The sequence below is a fragment of the Carcharodon carcharias genome, chromosome 18, assembly GCF_017639515.1.
Source record: "Carcharodon carcharias isolate sCarCar2 chromosome 18, sCarCar2.pri, whole genome shotgun sequence".
In the NCBI taxonomy this organism is placed as follows: Eukaryota; Metazoa; Chordata; class Chondrichthyes; order Lamniformes; family Lamnidae; genus Carcharodon; species Carcharodon carcharias.
In genome coordinates this window covers 98,766,834-98,787,541 of record NC_054484.1, presented here as the reverse complement: position 1 = coordinate 98,787,541, position 20,708 = coordinate 98,766,834, and the positions used below count along the sequence as shown (strand labels likewise).

At 43.8% G+C, this 20,708-nt stretch overlaps 1 protein-coding gene across 1 annotated transcript in view; it reads right to left on the bottom strand.

Moving 5' to 3' along the window:
- Positions 1–634: 634 nt before the first annotated feature.
- The window catches only part of LOC121290490 (protein FAM124A), a 28,671-nt gene continuing 8,597 nt past the window's right edge, over positions 635–20,708 (bottom strand). The window contains exons 2-3 of the mRNA XM_041210927.1: positions 8,161–8,897; positions 635–1,501 (exon numbers count right to left, since the gene is read on the bottom strand). Of these exons, the coding sequence (XP_041066861.1) occupies positions 635–1,501; positions 8,161–8,897 (1,604 nt within the window). The remainder of the gene's footprint in view (positions 1,502–8,160; positions 8,898–20,708) is intronic.

Below are 20,708 nucleotides of genomic sequence, written 5' to 3'. Positions count from 1 at the left end.
ATTACTTGGCTAAATCAGCCTCAAAGAGGACATCGATTTTCCGATTGGCATTATTTTAACATTGGTATTAACCCAAAATGGATCAAGCTAACATCGACAGGAAAATCTAGGCTCCAGGGATTTTGTGATCAATAAAACTGTACAGGTGTTTAAGCAATTGCTTCTCAGGAACAAGTTAAAGATAATTCTTTTGTGAAGAAGGGTTGAACAAAGGGGCTGCAACATCAGAAATTTAAGTGTTCGGAGCCCAGAAATTCCTAGCTGTAAACAGACTGCTCACCCAGCAGTGTTGGCTGCTGAGATCAAATTAGTACTTTCGCTGCTGAAACCTTGAACACATTCTCGATTTGTGACACAAAGGCTGTGGTGTTTTGAAAAGAAACATTTAAAAAGTGGGATGTCCAAAGGGAATTTTTTTAGCTGCCATCATCAGTGATGCTTCTGAACAGCTGCATAACTATTGCTAACAGTGAAGTTCACCTTGACCCCAGCAGCTAGATGACCTGGGTCACCATTAGCAACATTCTTCCTGCCTATTAATCACCAGCTTAAAAATCCATTGGCTGGTTCATACATATACCATAGTTCAATATAGTTAGTGACAACAGAAAGCAAATCTTGTTGCACAAAATGGTCAGATGTAAAATTCCTGCTCTCCCTCTTGAATAGGAGTGGGCTGTTGGCCTTCAGGGAAGTCCTCATTTCTGGTTGCATGGCTTGTCTTCAAAAACGAGGACTGTTTTGTTCTGGACCAGAGCCAAGATGTCGCAGGGAACACACGGGGAGATGGTGTGCGTGAGGTCAGACAGCAGGAAGAGAATTCTGGGAACTGAGGAATTGACCTGGATGAAAGCTTGGAGGAGGAAGGAAGTGAATACTCCATTGATGATAAAGGTCTGAAGAGACCTGCCTTTGGTCTGGCGTTGTATTTCCCCAATGAAGGAAGAGCGGCATCTAAATCTTTGCTAAGGCCATTCAGTGCCGAGTGAGCGGACTGGATAGACAGGTCAGAACAGGACGTGGTCAAGCCAGTGTCAACATCGGTCTCTGCAGTATCTTCTAGGCCATTGGGTGTGATTCCAGAGGTGACGTCAAGTGCAGGGACTTTGAATTGTCGTCCTTTGTCACACGATGAAATGGCCAGGTCACCTAGCGGCGATGAAGATGATGAAGCAGAAGCTGAGCCACTGAAGGTTGGCAGACAGAACAAGGACTTACTGCGCTGAGCAACCCGGGAAATCCCAGAGGCACTGCTGGCTGTCCTGCTAGAATCTTCTTGACAACCAATCCAGATGTCTTCTTGGGAGCTCCCTCGGAATTGGCTGAAGCCACTTGTGTGGTGTAGTTTGTGGTTAATCTGTCGGTGCCGACGGTATCTGTCTGGTGCACAGCCAAGACACTGGGGGAGCAAGCTGCGGGAAGGAATTGAAGAGCTGCGTCTTGCTAGGGTGCATTGAGGAATTACACTTCTCTTCCCCGAGCTTCTGGACAAACTTCGTACCTGTAAAAACAAAATTCAAAACAAACTTTACACACTTACTGCACACAATGCGTCCGTGTCTCAAGAGTGTAGCGTAAAGTTTCACTGTACTTGGTGTTAATGGGCAGTAATAGCCTCAAAATGGGATCAGTACCCTTATTGATATGTTACCATCGACAAGAAGGCCAGCCCCATTCTGAAAGGGGCCTTCTGCTAGGTGTCCAAATCACCTGCCTGTTTTAGGTGATAGGCCCTTTTTAAAATAGAAATCAGGGTCTTCGGTGTGAATAGGATGCAGACTGCCATTTAAGGTCAGCACAGTGCATAATCCAACCAGTTACACAAACAATTGAAACAAAAAGGCCCGGCCAAAAGTAATTGTCAAATTATTTTTCTAAGCCTCGGAGAGAAATTGTTCCTCCAAGCACCATTAAAATAATCTGTTCCCTTGCCACCCTGGGACCCTTCCATTGTAATGATGTTGGGAACAAGCTCATTTGCAGAACTAAAACAAAAATACCTGGAAAAACTCAGCAGGTCTGGCAGCATCTGCGGAGAGGAACACAGTTAACGTTTCAATAGTTGAAGGGTCATTCGGACTCAAAACATTAACTGTGTTCCTCTCCGCAGATGCTGCCAGGCCTGCTGAGTTTTTCCAGGTATTTTTGTTTTTGTTTTGGATTTCCAGCATCCACAGTATTTTGCTTTTAAGCTCATTTGTAGCACTGGTTCCAACTTTGTGTTCTGACAGAGAGAACCCACTTGAAGCATCAAAGCCTTGTCTTTGTTACAGATGCTGACTGATCTGCTGTGTATTTTCAGCATTTCCTTATTTTATTTGTGAGCATTTCATCTCACAGGATCCACTGGGACTCCAGTGAAGGGCAGCGTGGATGAGATGCACTGGGACTCCAGTGAAGGACAGCGTGGATGAGATCCACTGGGACTCCAGTGAAGGACAGCGTGGATGAGATCCACTGGGACTCCAGTGAAGGACAGCGTGGATGAGATCCACTGGAACTCCAGTGAAGGACAGCGTGGATGAGATCCACTGGGACTCCAGTGAAGGACAGCGTGGATGAGATCCACTGGGACCCCAGTGAAAGACAGCGTGGATGAGATCCACTGAGGCTAAAGGCCGATAAGTCCCTGGACCTGATGGGTTGCATCCTAGGATATTAAAGGAAGTAGCTACAGAGATAGCGGATGCACTGGTAGTAACCTTCCAAGAATCTTTAGATTCTGGAAAGGTCCCAGAGGATTGGAGAACAGCCAATGTAACACCTTTTTTCAAAAAGGGAGGGAGACAAAAAAACAGGTAACTATAGGCCAGTTAGCTTAATATCTGTCATTGGGAAAATGTCAGAGTCTATTATAAAGGATGTAATAGCAGAGCATTTAGGAATACATAATCTAATCAAGCAGAGTCAGCATGGCTTCATGAAGGGGAAGAGATAACAAGCAGGATAGATAAAGGGGAACCAGTAGATGTAATATATTTGGATTTCCAAAAGGCGTTCAGTAATGTACTACACATAAGGCTACTTTATAAGATAAGAGCCCATGGTATTGGTGGTAGTATATTAGCATGGATAGAGGATTGGCTAACTAATAGAAGACAGAGAGTTGGGATAAGGGGGGCATTTTTGGGATGGCAACCTGTAACTAGTGGAGTGCCACAGGGATCAGTGCTGGGGCCTCAATTATTTACAGTATATATTAATGACTTACAATATATATTAATGACAAATCTCAGTTTTGAAATCTTCAGTTGACCCCCACCCCCCCCCCCAGCCTCAACAGCTTTATCCAGAGACATCCATATTCTCACCATCCTTTGTGTGAAGAAGTGCTTCCTGACATCACCCTGAACCACCTAGCTGTAATTTTAAGGTGTACCCCATTGTCCTGGACTCCCTGCCAGAGAAAATAGTTTCTCTCTATCTACCCTATTAACTATCTTAAACACCTCAGTTAGATTACCTCTTAATTGCCTATATTCAAAGGAAGACAATCCTAGTTTATGCAATCCATCCTCATAAATTAACCTTTTTAGCCCCAATACCATTCCGATGAATCTATACTGCACACCCTCCATGTTCTTTCTGAGATACAACATCCAGAACTGAACACAGTACTGCAGATGGCATCTGACTGGAACTCTGTAGCATAACTTCCAACCTTGTAACATAACTTCCACCTCTTGGTGCAGTACGGAGGGAGTGCTGCATTATCAGGTGTGCCTTTTCCAGATAAACTGGGCTCCCATCTGCCTTCTCAGGTTCCCATGACTTTATGTGAAGAGGAACAAGGGAGTTCTCCTCTATTCCAACATCACTAAAAAGCAGATGATCAAGTCATTATTACAATGCTGTTTGTGGGATTGTGCTGTGTGCAAATTGGCTGCTACATTTCCTATATTACAATAAAGACTGTACTCCAAAAATAATGCATTGGCTGTGAAGTGTTATTGGACATCCTGAGGTGGTGAAAGGCGCCGCATAGTGAAAGTTCTTTTCTTTCACTAATGTAGCTGGTATTGACTCAAAGTCGATTGAGGACAATGTTAAAGTTGATCTTTTATAATTATTAGTAGATATTGCTTGGGCAAAAACAATAATCACCCCAAAGTGTTATGGGCTTTGAACACCTAGGTCCATTTTTCTTCTCTCAATGATTAATTTCTTCCATTAGTGTCTTCCTGGATTACACACCTAACCAAACTGAGTGGATAGACACGATAGCTACTCCTGTCTTGCTCTGTGGGTTGGATACATTTTCCCTATACCTACTAGCCATTTTAAAGCCGATATTGAGATCATGCCTTTACCTTGAGTGCAGGTTTACCCTGAATTCTGCAGCTGTCCCCATGGAGAAAGCACACTCCCACAATACCTTATGGCTAGTGAGTGGATAGAGAAAATGGTTCCCATTTCAAAATTGGGACTTTGTTTAGCTTCACTGTAAAAAGCTGTCAGTACTAAGTGTGCACTATGTGATGTATAAAGCGGTTCCCTTGTAGAGCCAAAGCCTTTAAAGCCTATTACCTCACTCAGGGTTACCTAGCACTGCCTGGTATCCCCCACTCATGTGTGCGCCAGAGAAAAGTGCTCTAAATCCATATGAAATGGGTACTGACTGAAACAACAAAGACCATTTGTCTACTTGCCCACTCGGTCAACAATGAGCAACATCAGAGAGACTTAGCGACGACTTAAAGCTGTTATCAAAAGGCCATGCCCGCAGTGTACTGGGTTCCTGAAATATTTCTGTTTTGCTTTTATTAAGCATCGCTGATGTTAGTAGAACGTTTATCAGATAAAAGGGACATGAAGCTTTTACTCAGTCATGGTCTATGTTGACCTTTTGTTGACCAACTGGGTGAGGACGATGGCCAGCTGCCCCTTGTTGTCCGAGGAGGACTCACACCTCACCATTTTAAGGCCACACCGCTCACTTAAACCTGGCAGACAGGCTGCACAGCAGCAGGCAAATGTGTGACACTTTCATATTGTGACCCTTCTGTTGTGCTGATGTTTTCGGATGTGATTCCTGTGTAGGAAGATAGGAATACTAACATCAGCTGTGGCTAAGTGGGTAACAATCTCACCTGAGTCAAAAGGTTTTGGTTTCAAGTCCCACTCCAGATACTGTACTTGAGCAGGAAAATCTCAGCTGACATTCCAGTGCAGTACTCACTGAGTGCTGCACTGTTGGAGATGCCATTTTTGGATGAGACTTTAAAGCGAGGCCTCCATCTGCTCTCAAAGATAGACATAAAAGATCACATGACATGAGAGTTCTGCCCAACATCCTGGCCCATATTTATCCTCAATCAGCATCACAAAAATAGATTATCTGGCTATTGTCAAATTACTGTATGTGGGAATTTGCTGTGTATAAATCTATTGCTGTATTTCCTACATTACAATAGTGACTACACTTCAAAAGTACTTCATTGCCTGTAAAGCGCTTTGGGATTTCCTAAGATCAGGGAAGGTACTATATAAATGCAAATCTTTCTTCCATTCCACCCCTTGAACCTATACTGTTATTCAGCTGATCTGTATCTCAACTCCATTTATCTATATTAGCTCCATATCCCTAGATATCCCACCCCAACAAAAATCTATTGATCCATCTTGAAAATTTCAATTGACTGCCAACATCCACAGCCTTTTAATTTCCACTACCTTTGGTTTGAAAAAGCACTTCCTGATTTCACTCAAATGGCCCAGCTCTTATTGTTCCTGGGTTCTGGATTCCTTGACAGGAGGAAATAATTTCTCTCTATCTGTCCTATTAAATCCCTTAATCATTTTAAACAATTCAGTTGAGATCACCCCTAAACTTTCTAAGTTCAAGGGAACGCAAACCAATTGTAGTCTCATAATTTAACCCTTAAGTCTCTGTATCAGTCTGGTGAATCTGCACCGCACCAGCTCCGAGGTCAATGGAACCACCTGAAATGCAGTGCCTAAACTGAATGCAGTCCTCCACATGAGGTGTAACCTGAGCTCGGTACAATTGTACCATTGAGCCCTCACAAACCCCTAGAGGGAAAAAACAATTTGAATTTTTTTTAAATTACCTCTGTACCTGTACACTAGCATATAGTGACTTGAGAATATCGACACCTAAATCCCTAGCTTTCAGTAATTTTCTTTAAGGTATGTTCCAACAAATGCACACTAGACACTGTATGTGTAGGTGTGAATATACCCATATGTATCTGTACATGTACGAGTGTACAAATGTGTGTGTATGTGTGTGGCTGCATATGTGCAAGAGTGGAGTTCAGTGTATGTGTGAGTTGCGTATGCATGTGTATTTTTAAAAAATCTGTTCTCGGGATATAAGCATTTCTTGCAAACAATCCTATAGTTCCATGGTAATTATTAACCAAACTAGCATTTTATCCCAGAATTTAAATTCCTCTAGCTGCTATGGTAGAATCTGAACTCTGTCTCCAGACCATTCAGGTCTCTAGATTATGAGTCCAGTAAAATTACTGCTATGCTACCATCGTGTGCAAGTCAGTATGTGGACTCATATAATTGTCTTACATGTTGCGTACATGTGTTTTTTCCACCGAAAATGTGGTAAAGTCAAGGCTTTTTTTTTTATTTGGTGCAGTGTTTGAATTACTCCATAAGCAGGTGGATAGCTGGAATGTCAGAGCTGGGCATTTCTAAGCCTGAAAACAGAAACATGGTCGGCGAGCAGGGGGCGGGGCTCACTCGCCGACGCGGGATGACATTGGGCGGAACTCCCGATGTCACCCCGCATCATTTCCATTTTCAGGTCAGTGGGGGGGCAGCCGAATCTGCTGTGTGACCGCCGACCTGTCAACAGCCTATTGAGGCCATTTAAAAAAGTACTTAACATCATTAATGGAGCTGCCCATCCAACCTTAAGGTTGGCTGGTAGGCCGGGAGCCCTGGCGGGCTTCAGAAAAAGCAGGAAACCTCATCCAAGGGCGGGGTGATGTTTCATGAGGGTGTTTAAATACTTACTAAAGGTTTCAGTAAAAGTGATGGACATGTCCCAACTCATGTGACAGTGTCACATAGGGGGACATTTCAGGGAAATCTTGCTATCATGTGTTTAACATTTTAAAATTTGGAGCCGATCTCCCTGAGGCAGCGCATAGCCTCAGGGAGATGAGTCGCTCTTTTGCGCGCATGCGTGAAAGAGCACACTCCCGGCTGAGGGAATTCCCCCCCGGCCTGTACAGGGAGTGCATAGCGCTTCCTGGCGGGCATCACACTGGGCGGGCCTTAATTGCCTCGCCCACGTAAAATGGCAGCATGCCCCTGCTGGGGGCACTGATCAGAGGCGCGCCTGCCTGCACCCGCTCCTGCACATCACCCCCTCCAGTGGGTGGAAAATTTGGCATATGGACACATGGAGCTGTTTCAAGAGCATGAGAAAGCAATGAATGAGGGAAGACAGACTATACCCAAAAGGAGAAACAGTAAACATTGTCCCTGTAGTTTTTATCATATGGCCTTCCTGACCTGCTCAGCTACTTTTCCAATTGCCATTGTAATATATCTCCTGATGTTGCTCCCAGCAGCGTCCAGGAAATTAATCTCCAATTCCTAGAGACTCCAGGACAATCCTGGAGGATTGACAAGCTTGAACTGTAATAGCTGATCCCTGATCATTATGTTAATTATTTTTGTTACCTAATTCCACGGTGGTATCTCTGTGGATTTGACACCGAAGTTGTTTGTATTTAATATTATTTAGTAAACTGTAGGTGCCCTCAAAGTGAACCTTGCATGGGGCTCCTGCAAGACACAGGTCACTCCTGGTGGTAAAGCTGTGAAGGCAGCCAGGCAGCTGCTGAGTGGGCACGTGTGTTGTCAACTGCACCACAGAGTACAAACTGGCATGTTGAACTGGTGATGGGTCTTCCTGTGGGCAGTTAGCTCCAGTGGCTGCGTGCAGTGTAACAAATGCAGCCATCTTGAGGAGCCAGTAGCTCCTTGGTGAGACAGATCCAAAACAGTGGGAGCTTAGTTGGAGCTAGAAGTTTTACTCTCCCTTTAAAAAGGGCGAACTATTTTATAACTGTGTTCTTTATTACATAAACAAGGGGATGATACTTTAATCAGAACATGCTCCCCCCACCCCCACATTTCCTTCCACTTTCCAGCAGAGGGCGGTATTACCTGCAACAGGAGCTTGTTGCCATCATAGTCTTCCGTTTGCCACCTTACACCACTGATTGGGCTGCAGGGATTGGGCAGGAGTGGGATGAGGTGTCCAATGTTGTGAACTCTGAACTCGAGCAGGGCTGATTCGGTGGGAGTGGGGCACTGACCCTTTGGGAGCCTCTTCAGTGACAGCTGAATATCTACCTCCATGTTGGAATAGACAGTGAAGAACACAAAGTCTGGCTTCCTTTTCGATGACTCTCTTCTCAGGATCAGCTGGTACATCCTCACCATGTCGACAAAGTTGTCAAAGCTGCAGTAAATGGTGAAGCGGATGATTTCTTTCCCATAGTGCACCTGCCTGACAGCCCAGAGAGCCGTGTGATTGGCCAGAGTGAAGAAGTCCTGGTTCCTGGGCATGTAAGGGAGAATCCTGCCCTTGACACACTCGGTGTGGTGGTATTGCCATGGAGGATGGAGGAAGTGCTCGTGGAGCTGTGAAATCTGTTGCCCACACTCTTCATGGACGAAGATGATCACAGCCAGCGCCAGATGGGCAGTATTGCCACCACTGCCCATTCTCAACGGCTGTGAGGAGCCGCGCTCGGAGGCAATGAAGAGCCGCAGGTTGGGATTAATCCATGTTATGAGGCCGTCGACTGCTGTCTGCAGAGCTGCTGAGTTTCCTGGATTGGTGATGATGTGCATGGTGACCAAGAAGGGATCAGGCACATCCTCCAAGGACAGCTCGCCTGTACATGGAGAAAATGTGAGAAGAGAAAGACATTAGAATTATTGTCGCAACAGAATCCTACTGCACAGAAAGAGGCCATTCAGCCTATTATGCCATGATAAAAGCAAAAAATGCTGGAAAAACTCAGCAGGTCTGACAGCATCTGCGGAGAGGGAAACAGAGTTAATGTTATGAGTCCATAACTCTTCTTCAGAACTCTGCTTGAATCTGCTTCCACCACTCTTACAGGCAGTGCATTCCAGATCACAACACCTCACAGAGTAAAGAGAATTCTCTTCATCTTACCTTTGATTCTTTTGACAATTATCTTAAATTGGTACGCTCGGAGTTATGTCTTTGGAGCAATCAGATAAGCAATCGTTCAAACTAGCTGGATTGAAACAATAAACGTGTTTGACTGTGAGAACATTAAGAAACAAGATCAGGGAGAATGACACACAAGTTGTGAAAATCCAGCCCCATCAGGTGAAAGCCAGTGCAAAATATAAAAGTTCATAAAAGAGAAAAACCTGAAAATTCACCCTGCATCTTTGCCATTTTTAAGATAGCAACCTTTCTTGCAGGACTTGAATAAATTCCGTATCCTATCATTCCCAATTTAGTGTCTATATTATAAATGAGGTTTTCAATAGCAACATTGGGTTGATTGATTGATCCACTCAGGGACAGAGGTGGGAATCTGTGTGTGGAGCCAGAAGAAATGGGAGAGATACTAAATGAATACTTCTCATCAGTAATCACCAAAGAGAAGGACTTGGCGGTCAATTTGTCTAGGGAAGAGTGTGTAGATAGCCTGGATCATGTTGAGATCAAAAAAGAGGTGTTAGGCATCTTGAAGAATATTAAGGTGGATAAGTCCCCAGGACCAGATGGGACCTACCCCAGAGTACTGAGGGAGGCAAGGGAGGAGATTGCTGGGGCCTTGACAGAAATCTTTGTATCCTCACTGGCTACGGGTGAGATCCCAGAGGACTGGAGAACGGCCAATGTTGTTCCATTGTTTAAGAAGGGTAGCAGGGATAATCCAGGAAATTACAGGCCGGTGAGCCTTATGTCAGTGGTAGGGAAATTATTGGAGAAGATTCTTTGTGACAGGATTTACTACCATTTGGAAGCAAAAGGGCGTATTAGTGAGAGCAGCATGGTTTTGTGAAGGGGAGATCGTGTCTCACTAACTTGATTGAGTTTTTTGAGGAAGTGACAAAGATGATCGATGATGGAAGGGCAGTGGATGTTATCTACATGGATTTCAGTAAGGCCTTTGACAAGGTCCCTCATGGCAGACTGGTACAGAAGGTAAAGTCGCACGGGATCAGAGGTGAGCTGGCAAGATGGATACAGAATTGGGTTGGTCATAGAAGACAGAGATTAGCATTGGAAGGGTGCTTTTCTGAATGGAGAGCTGTAACTAGTGATGTTCTGCAGGGATCAGTGCTGGGACCTTTGCTGTTTGTAGTATGCGTAAATGATTTGGAGGAAAATGTAACTGGGCTAATTAGTAAGTTTGCAGACGACACTAAGGTTGGAGGAGTTGCAGATAGTGAAGAGGATTGTCGAAGGATACAACAGGATATAGATCGGTTGGAGACTTGGGTAGAGAAATGGCAGATGGAGCTTAATCCGGACAAATGTGAGGTAATGCATTTTGGAAGGTCTAATACAGGTAGGAATTATACAGTAAATGGCAGAATCCTTAAGTGCATCGATGGGCAGAGGGATCTGGGTTTACAGGTCCACAGGTCACTGAAAGTGGCAATGCAGGTGGATAAGGTAGTCAGGAAGGTATATGGCATGCTTGCCTTCATCGGCGGGGTATTGGGTATAAAAGCTGGGAAGTCATGCTGCAGCTGTATAGAACCTTGGTTAAGCCACACTTGGAATATTGTGTGCAATTCTGGTCGCCACATTACCAGAAAGATATGGAGGCATTGGAGAGGGTGCAGAGGAGGATTACCAGGATGCTGCCTGGTCTGGAGGTTATTAGCTATGAGGAGAGGTTGGAGAAACTCGGACTGGTCTCACTAGAGTGTCAGAGATTGAGGGGTGACTTGATAGAAGTTTACAAAATTATGAATGGCATGGACAGAGTAGATAGTCAGAAGCTTTTTCCCAGAGTGGAAGCGTCAATTACTAGAGGACATAGATTTAAGGTGAGAGGAGAAAACTTTAGAGGAGGTGTGCGGGGCAAGTTTTTTACACAGAGGGTAGTGAGTGTCTGGAATTCGCTGCCAGAGGAGGTAGTGGAAGCAGGTACGATAGTGGTGTTTAAGAGGCAGCTTGACAAATACATGAATAGGATGGGAATAGAGTGAGATGGACCCCAGAATTGTAAAATGTTTTAGTTTGACAGGCAATATAATCGGTGCAGGCTTGGAGAGCCGAAGGGCCTGTTCCTGAGCTGTACTTTTCTTTGTTCTTTGATTTAGCATTTAAATATATAGAAGTTACAGCACATAAAGGGCTATTCCATCCACTTGTCCACGTTTATCCTTGTAACGAATATTTAGTTCATGGTTCATGTTAATGTTTTAAGAGGTAAATTTTAGTTCTGGGAAGATTAAAGTTTAACTGTAGAAAATTGGATTAATGCAACTAAAGCAGCTCGGCGTCTATTACACTTAAAAGTTTGGACCATGTTGACTTAAAGGGTTAACAGCTAGAAAGATAAGATCCTAAAACAGCAGGTAGGCTCACTTAGCTAGAGAGCTGGAGATGTAACATCTACACTGCCTGTAAAGAAGTGCAGTCCAGGGAGATGTTTTGTTTTAGAAGTAAGAGTTAAATTAGTTTAAAAGCATTCAGTGACCCAGAAAAATCTCCCTGATAGAGATGGGTGGAGCTTAAGAAGTTTCTCTGGTTTCAATTTATCTGTGTACTTGCTGGGAGAAGAGGTTATTTGCAGTTTGGACCTTGTGTAGTTTGCAGCTCACAGAGAAGCCCTGGGAGCCATTTGGTGCAGTTAGGGCTCAGAAGAAGTCCTGGGGAGCTGAGAAGGTGACTGAAGGTTGCTGGTTGCATGCTGGAAAGGGTTAGGACTCAGAAGCCCTGGAAGTCATTTATAGCTTGGTGCAGCAGAGAGACTCAGAGAAACCCAGGAGCAATGCCAGCTTAGTGAAGCTAGCGGTCTGCAAAAAAGTTGGAAGTATGCTGGTAATTAGAGGCAGTGGTGCAGTTTTGTGTATTCCATGGAATGCAGTCTCAGGAGAAGAGATCAAATCATTAGGAGGTGAGCAGTTGTTGAGGCAGTCCAAGTCAGAGTGGCTTTTAAGGGAATTCAGAGGTGAGATCTTCAAAAGTGAAGAGTTGAAATCCCTTGTGAGGGAGACAGAATTTTAATGAGATAATGTGACTCACAGTGGTCACTGACAAGTGGGTTGTTTGCTGAGAAATCAGTGGGATCTGTCTTGGTTGTTTCTGACACTTGATGTGCAGTGTGATGTGTTCAACAACAGTTTGTCTTTTAATTCATAGTTACCTCATATTAATTCTGAATGTTAGAGTATAAGATAGATATTGTAAATTGATTGACTTTTCTGACCTTGTATAGTAAAGCTTATTTTATTTGTTTAAAACGGTGGAATCTTGTGGCTTTATTCTCCTAGTGGGTAACTGGGATTTCAAACTTTGTCTGCTTTAAATAAAAAGTTACTGGTCCCCAACCAGATCATAATATCCTCCACATTAACAAACAGTCCCAATCCTATTATTTAACTGGTTTGTTTCCATACCACTTTATGATCTTGTTCTTTATCCACATTTTCAATCTAATTTTGAACGTTGACATAGTTCATGTCTCAACCATTAACTGTCAAACGAGGACCCACAGCTTCACAACGTTGTACAAAGATGTTTTTTATTTGCTCTCTTCCAAATCTTTTACACTTAATCTTGTGCCCATGGCCTCTCAGTCTTGATACTTCAAGTATTAGAAACACTGTTTCTACCTACCCTGTTCCATGTTTTCATAATTTTAAACACTTCTAACATATTGCCCCATAATCTAAATTGTTCCAACAAAAAAAGGCCTCAATTTTTTCTTGTTCTTCTTTATAGTATTCTGCAGCGGGTACATTATTGGATAGTAAGGCAGTCTAGTATGCAGAATATTAGTTGAGATATTCCAGTAGATGTCATCTTAGCTTTGTTGTGTCCCATTTAAACTAGACAGGAATACAATATAGGAACTATTACAAATATTGGGAAATGTATTGAATCCTGGTGTCAGGCAGGAATTTTCCACCCATTCATAGTCAATGGGGAAAATCTAGTCAGAAAGTCATTGGTTTAACATCCACTTTTGGGATTGGAGCAAAAGTTCAGGCTGACATTTCAGTGCAGTACTGAGCGAGCACTGCATTATCAGGGGTGCCACCTTTCAGATAAAACATTGATCTGAGCTCTCAGGCGGATGGAAAAAAGTCCAAGATAATATTTGAAGAGGATCAGGGGAGTTATGCCCAGTGTCGTGGCCAATAGTTATTCCTGAACCAACATCACTAAAACAGTTTACTTGTTTCATCGCTGCTTGTGTGCAAACTTTGATTCCTACATTACAACAGTGACTACATTTCAAAAGTACTTTGTAGGCTGTAAAGCACTTTGCGATGTCTTGTGGGCTATGAAGAGCAATAAATAAATGCAAGTGTTTCTTTTTTATTATCATATCCTGCAATCCTCCACTAAATTACTGTCAGGATCCTTGCAAACACATTTAGGAGTTGTGCGATGGAGCAGAACATCCATATGTTATATAATCTGTCTGATGTCTGCCTCACTGAAATCTTTGATAATTGGACAGGTTCTGTAGGGCGTGATGACCTGCAAACACCAGTTTATCTGCTCCATGGTGTCATGGAGCTGAAATCTCAATCTAGCAAGGGTGGATGATTACTTATTCCCTTGCTCCAGGCACTTGAGCACATAATCTAGGCTAGCAGTGCAGTACTGAGGGAGTGCTGCACTGTCAGTGGTGCCATCTTTCAGATGAGATGTTAAACCAAAACTTTGTCTGGCCTCTCAGATAGATGTGAAAAATACCATGGCATTAATCAAAGACAATAGAATGACACTGCACAGGAGATGACCATTTGGCCAATGGTTCCTGTTCACGTTAATCCAATTAACCCTGCATTTATTCAAATCTCTTCTCAATGTTACTATTGAATCTTCTGCCACCACCCTTTCAGACAGAGTATTCCAGATCACAACAACTCACTGTCTAAAACAAGTGTTTTTTTAAAAATTCTTTCATAGGGGTGCATGTCACTGGAAAGGATGGGCATTTGTAGCCCATCCCTAATTTCCATTGAACTGAGTGGCTTCAAGGCCATTTCAGAGGGCAGTTAAGAAGCAACCACATTGCTGTGGATCTGGAGTCATATGTAGGCCAGACCAGCTAAGGATGGCCGATTTCCTTCCCTAAAGGAAAATAGTAAACCAGATGGATTTTTAATGGCAATTGAAGATAGTTTCATGTTCACTAGCTTTCCATTCCAGATTTTTTTTTTGTTATTGACTGAATTCATGTTCCACCTGCTGCCATGGTGGGATTTGAACCCATGTCCCTAGAGCATTAGCCTGGGCCTCTGGATTAGTAGGCTGTTACCATTGCACTACCATCTCCCCTTGTTGCATCTAGTTTTTTTGCCAATTACCTTCAATCTGTGTCCTCCAGTTAATGACTCTTCCAACGCTGGAAACAGTTTCTCTTTATCTACTCAGTCAAAATCATTCCCGATTTTGAACCTCTAATAAAATTCCTTTTTGACCTTCTCTGCTCTAAGGAGAACAGCCCCAGTTTCTCCAGTCTCTCTACATAACTAAAGTCCCTCATCCTTGGTACCATTCTAGTGAATGTCATCTTCATCCTCTCCAAGGTTGTGACATCCTTCCTAAGGTATGCTGCCCAGAATTGAATGCAATACACCAGTGGAGGCCTATTGAGTGTTTTGTAAAGCTTCAGTATAACTTAATTGCTTTTGTACTCTATTTCTCCATTAACAAAGCCAAGGATCCCATTTAAAAAAAAACAGCCTTCTCAACTTGTTAAGCCACTTTCAAACATTTATGTACAAACACCCACAGGTATCTCTGTTCCTGCACACCTTTAAAATTGTACTATTTAGATTATATTACCACTGCTCATCCTTCTTTCCAAAATGTACCACATCACACTATTGTGTTAAATTTCATGTGTTTGCCCATTTAGTTTATGTTCTCCTGAAATCTGTTATTATCCTGCTCATTGTTTACTATATTTCCGAATTTTGTTTCATTTGCAAACGTTTAAATGATGCCCTGCATACCCAATTCCAGGTCATTAATATATATCAAAAAGAGCACTGGTCCTCACACCGGCCCCTGGGCATCAGTATATACCTCAATCCAGTCTGAACACAACTGTTCCTCACTATTCACTGTTTTCTATTCCTTGGCTAGTTTTGTATCCATGCTGCCACTGTCTCTTTAATCCCATGGGACTTCAATTTTGCTATTCTGTGGTACGTGGTCAAATGCTTTTTGAAAGTGGACTCCAGCTGCGGTCTCAGCCATGTCCTGTACAGCTGTAGCAAGACTTCCCTATCCCTATACTCCACCTCCCCTCTCAATAAAGGCCAACATTCTATTTGCCTTCCTAATTATGTGCTGTACCTGCAATTCATGTACAAGGAAACCCGGATCAATCTGTACCGCAGCATTCACTGGTGTCTCTCCATTTCAATAACATTCTGCTTTTCTGTTCTTCCTGCCAAACTGGACAACCCTCACATTTTATTCCATCTGCCAATTTTTTGCCCACTCACTTAAGCTATCTATATCACTTTGCAGGCTCTCTGCATCCTCCTCATAACTTGCTTTCCAAAAATCTTCAAATCAAATGTTCTTGAACAAATCCAGGCTGACTTTCATTTATTAGTCCATACTTTGCCAAATGCTAATTCATTGTGTCCATGATTCTTGTCTGACTGGCTAAGAGTTGCTGGATTTGTCCCTCTCCCCTTTTAGTTTAAAGAGAGAGTATAACACTTACAACCCTCTGGCATGGGCACCACCCTCATATCTGAGCAGGATTGGCAGATTATGTCCACAGCCCTCCCAATTTCCACCTTTATTTTCTTCAGTAACCATCCCAACCAAGCAACCTTGCTACTTTGAAAAGTAGTGGAGTTCTCCAGTGTTTTTTAAATTTATTTACGGAATGTGGGAATTGCTGGCTAGGCCAGCGTTTATTGCCCATCCCTTGTTCCCCTTGAGAAGGTGGTGGTGAGCTGCCTTCTTCGACTGCTGCAGCCCATGTGGTGTAGGTACACCCACAGTGCTGTTAGGAAGTGAGTTCCAGGATTTTGTCCCAGTGACAGTGAAGGAACAGCAATATATTTCCAAGTCAGGATGGTGAGTGACTTGGAGAACTTCCAGGTGGTGGTATTCCCATCTATCTGCTGCCTTTTTCCTTCGAGATGGTAGTGGTCATTGGTTTGGAAAGTGCTGCCTAAGGAGCCTTAATGAGTTTCTGCTGTGCATCTTGTAGGTGGTACACACTGCTACTGCTGTGCATCGGTACTGGAGGGAGTGAATGTGGAAAGGCTGTTTTGTCCTGAATGGTGTCGAGCTTCTTGAGGGTTGTAGGAGCTGCACTCATCCAGGCAAGTGGGGAGTATTCCATCACACTCCTGACTTGTGCCTTGTAGATGGTGGACAGGCTTTGGGAAGTCAGGAGGTGAGATACTCATCGCAGGATCCCAGGCCTCTGACCTGCTCTTGTAGCCATAGTATTTATATGGCTATTCTAGTTCAGTTTCTGGTCAATGGTAATCCCCAGGATGTTGATAGTGGGGGATTCAGCATGGTAATGCCGCTGAATGGCAAGGGGCGAGGGTTAGATTCTTTGTTGGAGATGGTCATTGTCTTGCACTTTGTGTGGCGCGAACGTTACTTGCCGCTTGTCAGCCCAAGTCTGGATATTGTTTATGTCTTGCTGCATTTGGACGTGGACTGCTTCAGTATCTGAGGAGTCGTGAATGGTGCTGAGCATTGTGCAATCATCAGCGAGAATACCTACTTCTAACTTTATGATAGAAGGAAAGTCATTGATGAAGCAGCTGAAGATGGTTGGGCCTAGGACACTACCCTGAGGAACTCCTGCAGTGATGTCCTGGAACTGAGATAATTGACCCCCAGCAACCACAACCATATCTCTTTGTGCCAGGTAGTGGAGACATTTCCCCCTGATTTCCATCAACTCCAGTTTTGCTAGGGCTTCTTGATGCCACACTTGGTTAAATGCTGGTATTAAGGGAAGACTCTCTCACCTCACCTCTGGAGTTCAGCTTTTTTGCCCATGTTTGAACCAAGGCCATAATAAGGTCAGAAACTGAGTGACCCCGGCAGAATCCAAATTGAGTGTCAGTGAGCAGGTTATTGCTAAGCAAGTGCCACTTGATAGAACTGTTGATGACCCCTTCCATTACTTTACTGATGATGGAGAGTAGATTGATTGGGACAGTAATGGGCCAGGTTGGATTTGTCCTGCTTTTTGTGTACAGGACATACCTGGGCAATTTTTCACATAGTCGGGTACATGCCAATGTTGGAGTTGTACCGGAACAGATTGGCTAGGGGTGTGGCAAGCTCTGGAGCACAAGTCTTCAGTACTATTGCCGGAATATTGTCAGGGCCCATAGCTTTTACATTATCCAGTGCCTTCAACTGTTTCTTGATATCACAAGGAGTGAATCGAATTGGCTGAAGACTAGTATCTGTGATGCTGGGGATCTCTGCAGGGGGCCGAGATGGATCATCCACTCGGCACTTCTGGCTGAAGATTGTTGTGAATGCTTCAGTCCTGATTAAGATGTGCCCTTCAACCCAGGGGTTCTCAACTTGTTGCTCTGAGGCCACCCACTGCCCCCCAAAAGCCCCCCCAATCCCATCTCCTTTGCTATAAAAATTCCCCAGTCAAGCTGTACCACAACGCAATGTATTTTCCAGCTTCTGCACTATTTTGTTCATTTGTATACAGCTGCTTGTATGTGGGATCTTAAAAGCACAATCATGTCCCTCCGCAAGAAGGTTCATACATGGGAAGTGGATGGATGGGGGATAAAGTTATAAAATGATGAGATGAAGAGACCTCTAAATCTCATGCATTAGGAGTGAATCCCTCGTGTTGGTTTAATTTATGCCTTCCTGTGGATGCCACTGATGATTAATCATCACTTCACGTATAACGAAAGGTCGTAATGTACCTTGCTGCTTGATGATAAATCTGACAGCCATCATTTCCCCAAATCCTTTGTAAACACATGTTCCTGGCCGTGAGTGCAGCCTTGGCTACCAGGCACTGAGGAGAATGGCGTCCTCCCATCCCAATCCATTTGCTCAATCTGTTTTGCTGAGGTCCACCTCACTTGCCTCACCGGCTCTATCAAGGAACTGCCGCCTGGCTGCAGAGTTGCTAACATGCTACCACACAGTGCACACAGGCCACAAAAATGGTACTGCTGCTACGACATTCACCACTGTGCATTGCATATCCAGACCAAGGAGATGGTGGCCGAAAGAAAGCAAAAAAAAAAAATCAAGTGACCAGTTGGATTTAACCAGCAAAGGCACCAGAAGTAGTGGACAAATTGTTGTTTGGATGGTGAAAGAAGCAGTATGCAGATATGGAACAAAGTATTTTTTGATTCTGATTGGCAGACTCTTTGAAACCTTCTCACGGACTCCTAGGTACCACAGACCACCCCCGCCTATCCCCACTCCAGTTGAGAAACCCTGCCTCAACCGGCATCAGCAGATTATCTGGTCTTCAACATATTGTGCTTTGTGTGATCTTGCTATGCACAGATTGGCTGCCACTTTTGTTCCATTCCAACAGAGGCAACACTTCAATAGTATTTCATTGGCAGTAAAATGATTTGGGATATCCAGAGGTAGTGAAAGGTGTCATCTAAATACAAGCTCATTCTGTTTTGAATATTAATGCTGTGATATGAAGGTGGTCAATTGAACTGTGTGGAATTCCTGATTCTCGTGAGGCTGCACTCCCAGGAGCTTCACTAGTCAGAAGCATGTGTCACTGAATTGTCCCTACAATTTTTCTGCCTTACCTCTGACCTGTGCTCCTGTTTGGTAAGGTGCCATTGCCAGAAGTGCTGCACTGTTGGAGTTGCTGTCTTTTGGGTGAGCCGTTAAACTGAGGCCCTGTCTGCCCCGCAGGTAAACAAAGACCCCAGGGTGGGTATTTGAGGAACAGCAGGGGAGCTTTGTATACCTAACCGTCCGCCAACACTAAAAACAATGTCTGGCCTCTTACCTTTTGAGAGACCTCGCTGTGAACTGCTAATTCCATTCTAGTCAAAATAAAAACGACAAACATATTCATGTTTTAAATAATTCGTTAGTGCAGCATTCATTCCAAAGAGCTGGAAATGAAGCAAACTGCTATTGTTTTCTCCTATCACTGTACTTACAGAGAAGAATATTTGTGGATAATTTGTAGTGTGGGTGCCTGATTTTCCACATGACAGGAGGAGAATATCCCTGCATCAATGAAAGTCTGGGAATTTTTGCAAGTAGCAGTTTTATTTCCTGCCCTCTAGCCTTTTCCTCCAGCTCCCTCCACTCCTGATGGTCCAGATTCAAGCTGGGGGTGGAGAGGGGCGAGGATGAGGTGGGGGGGGGGGGGGGGGGGGGGGGGGGGGGGGTTAGTTTTTTGAGCATCCTGGCAACTCTCCAATATGGTGGTCTAAAGTCATTCTCTGTACAAAGGGTTAATTTTAAGACTGCACTATTGGCAAGAATGTGTGCGTCACTGACAATGCCAGCATTTCTTGTTGATTCTGAGAGATACAACAGAGTAGGTTCAAAACAAAAACAGAATTACCTTGAAAAACTCAGCAGGTCTGGCATCATCGGCGGAGAAGAAAAGAGTTGATGTTTCGAGTCTTCATGACCCTTCAACAGAACTGGAGTTGGTTGCTCGGCCACATCAGATGGCATTAAGAATCATCCACATAGTGCGAGACTGTTGGCATATACAGGCCAGACAAGATAAGGATGGCAGGTTTCCATCCCTAGAGGACATTACTGAAGCAGTTGGCGTTCACGACAATCCAACAATTTCATTGTCACTCTTACATGCCAGCTTTTTATTTCCAGGTATTTTAGCTTGAATTCAAATTCTCAGACTGCCACAATTGGATTTGAACTCGCAATCTAAAGATTATTAGTCCGGGCATCTGGATTTTGAGTCCAGTAGCATAACTGTGACATCACCACACTGGTGGGTGAAGACCTCCAATTATAGGGCACGTTGGTATAAATCAGTTTGAATGCCAGCAGACCCAGGCAGCTATTGCAGAACAGCCCAAAGGAGTTACAGTACAGATAAACCATGATCTAACTGAATGGAAGAACAGGCTCAAGGAGATGAATGCCTGTCTCAATAAACGATGAGGATCACATCAGCAGCTTGAGATCAATATGCTTTGAGGGAAATCAGGGTTTGAATTTTAATGACTGAAACCCCAAGGTTTCTCAGCATTCACCTATAGAATGAAAGACATGTGGGAAATCCACTCCACCAGATTTCCATCCATACAGTGATGGTGAAGACTTACCCTTTATATGCTGGGTCCCAAATCACACTGTCATGGATACTGACAAAATAGTGATGCCACCAACATTTTCATAAGATAGAGACATCCGCTGGAGGCAGGGAGTACATGAGACCAGAGGCAGCTTTCAAACTTCATTTGAGCACAATGTGGTCTTTAAGAATGCTTCCCCATCACAGAGCAGGTTGTCC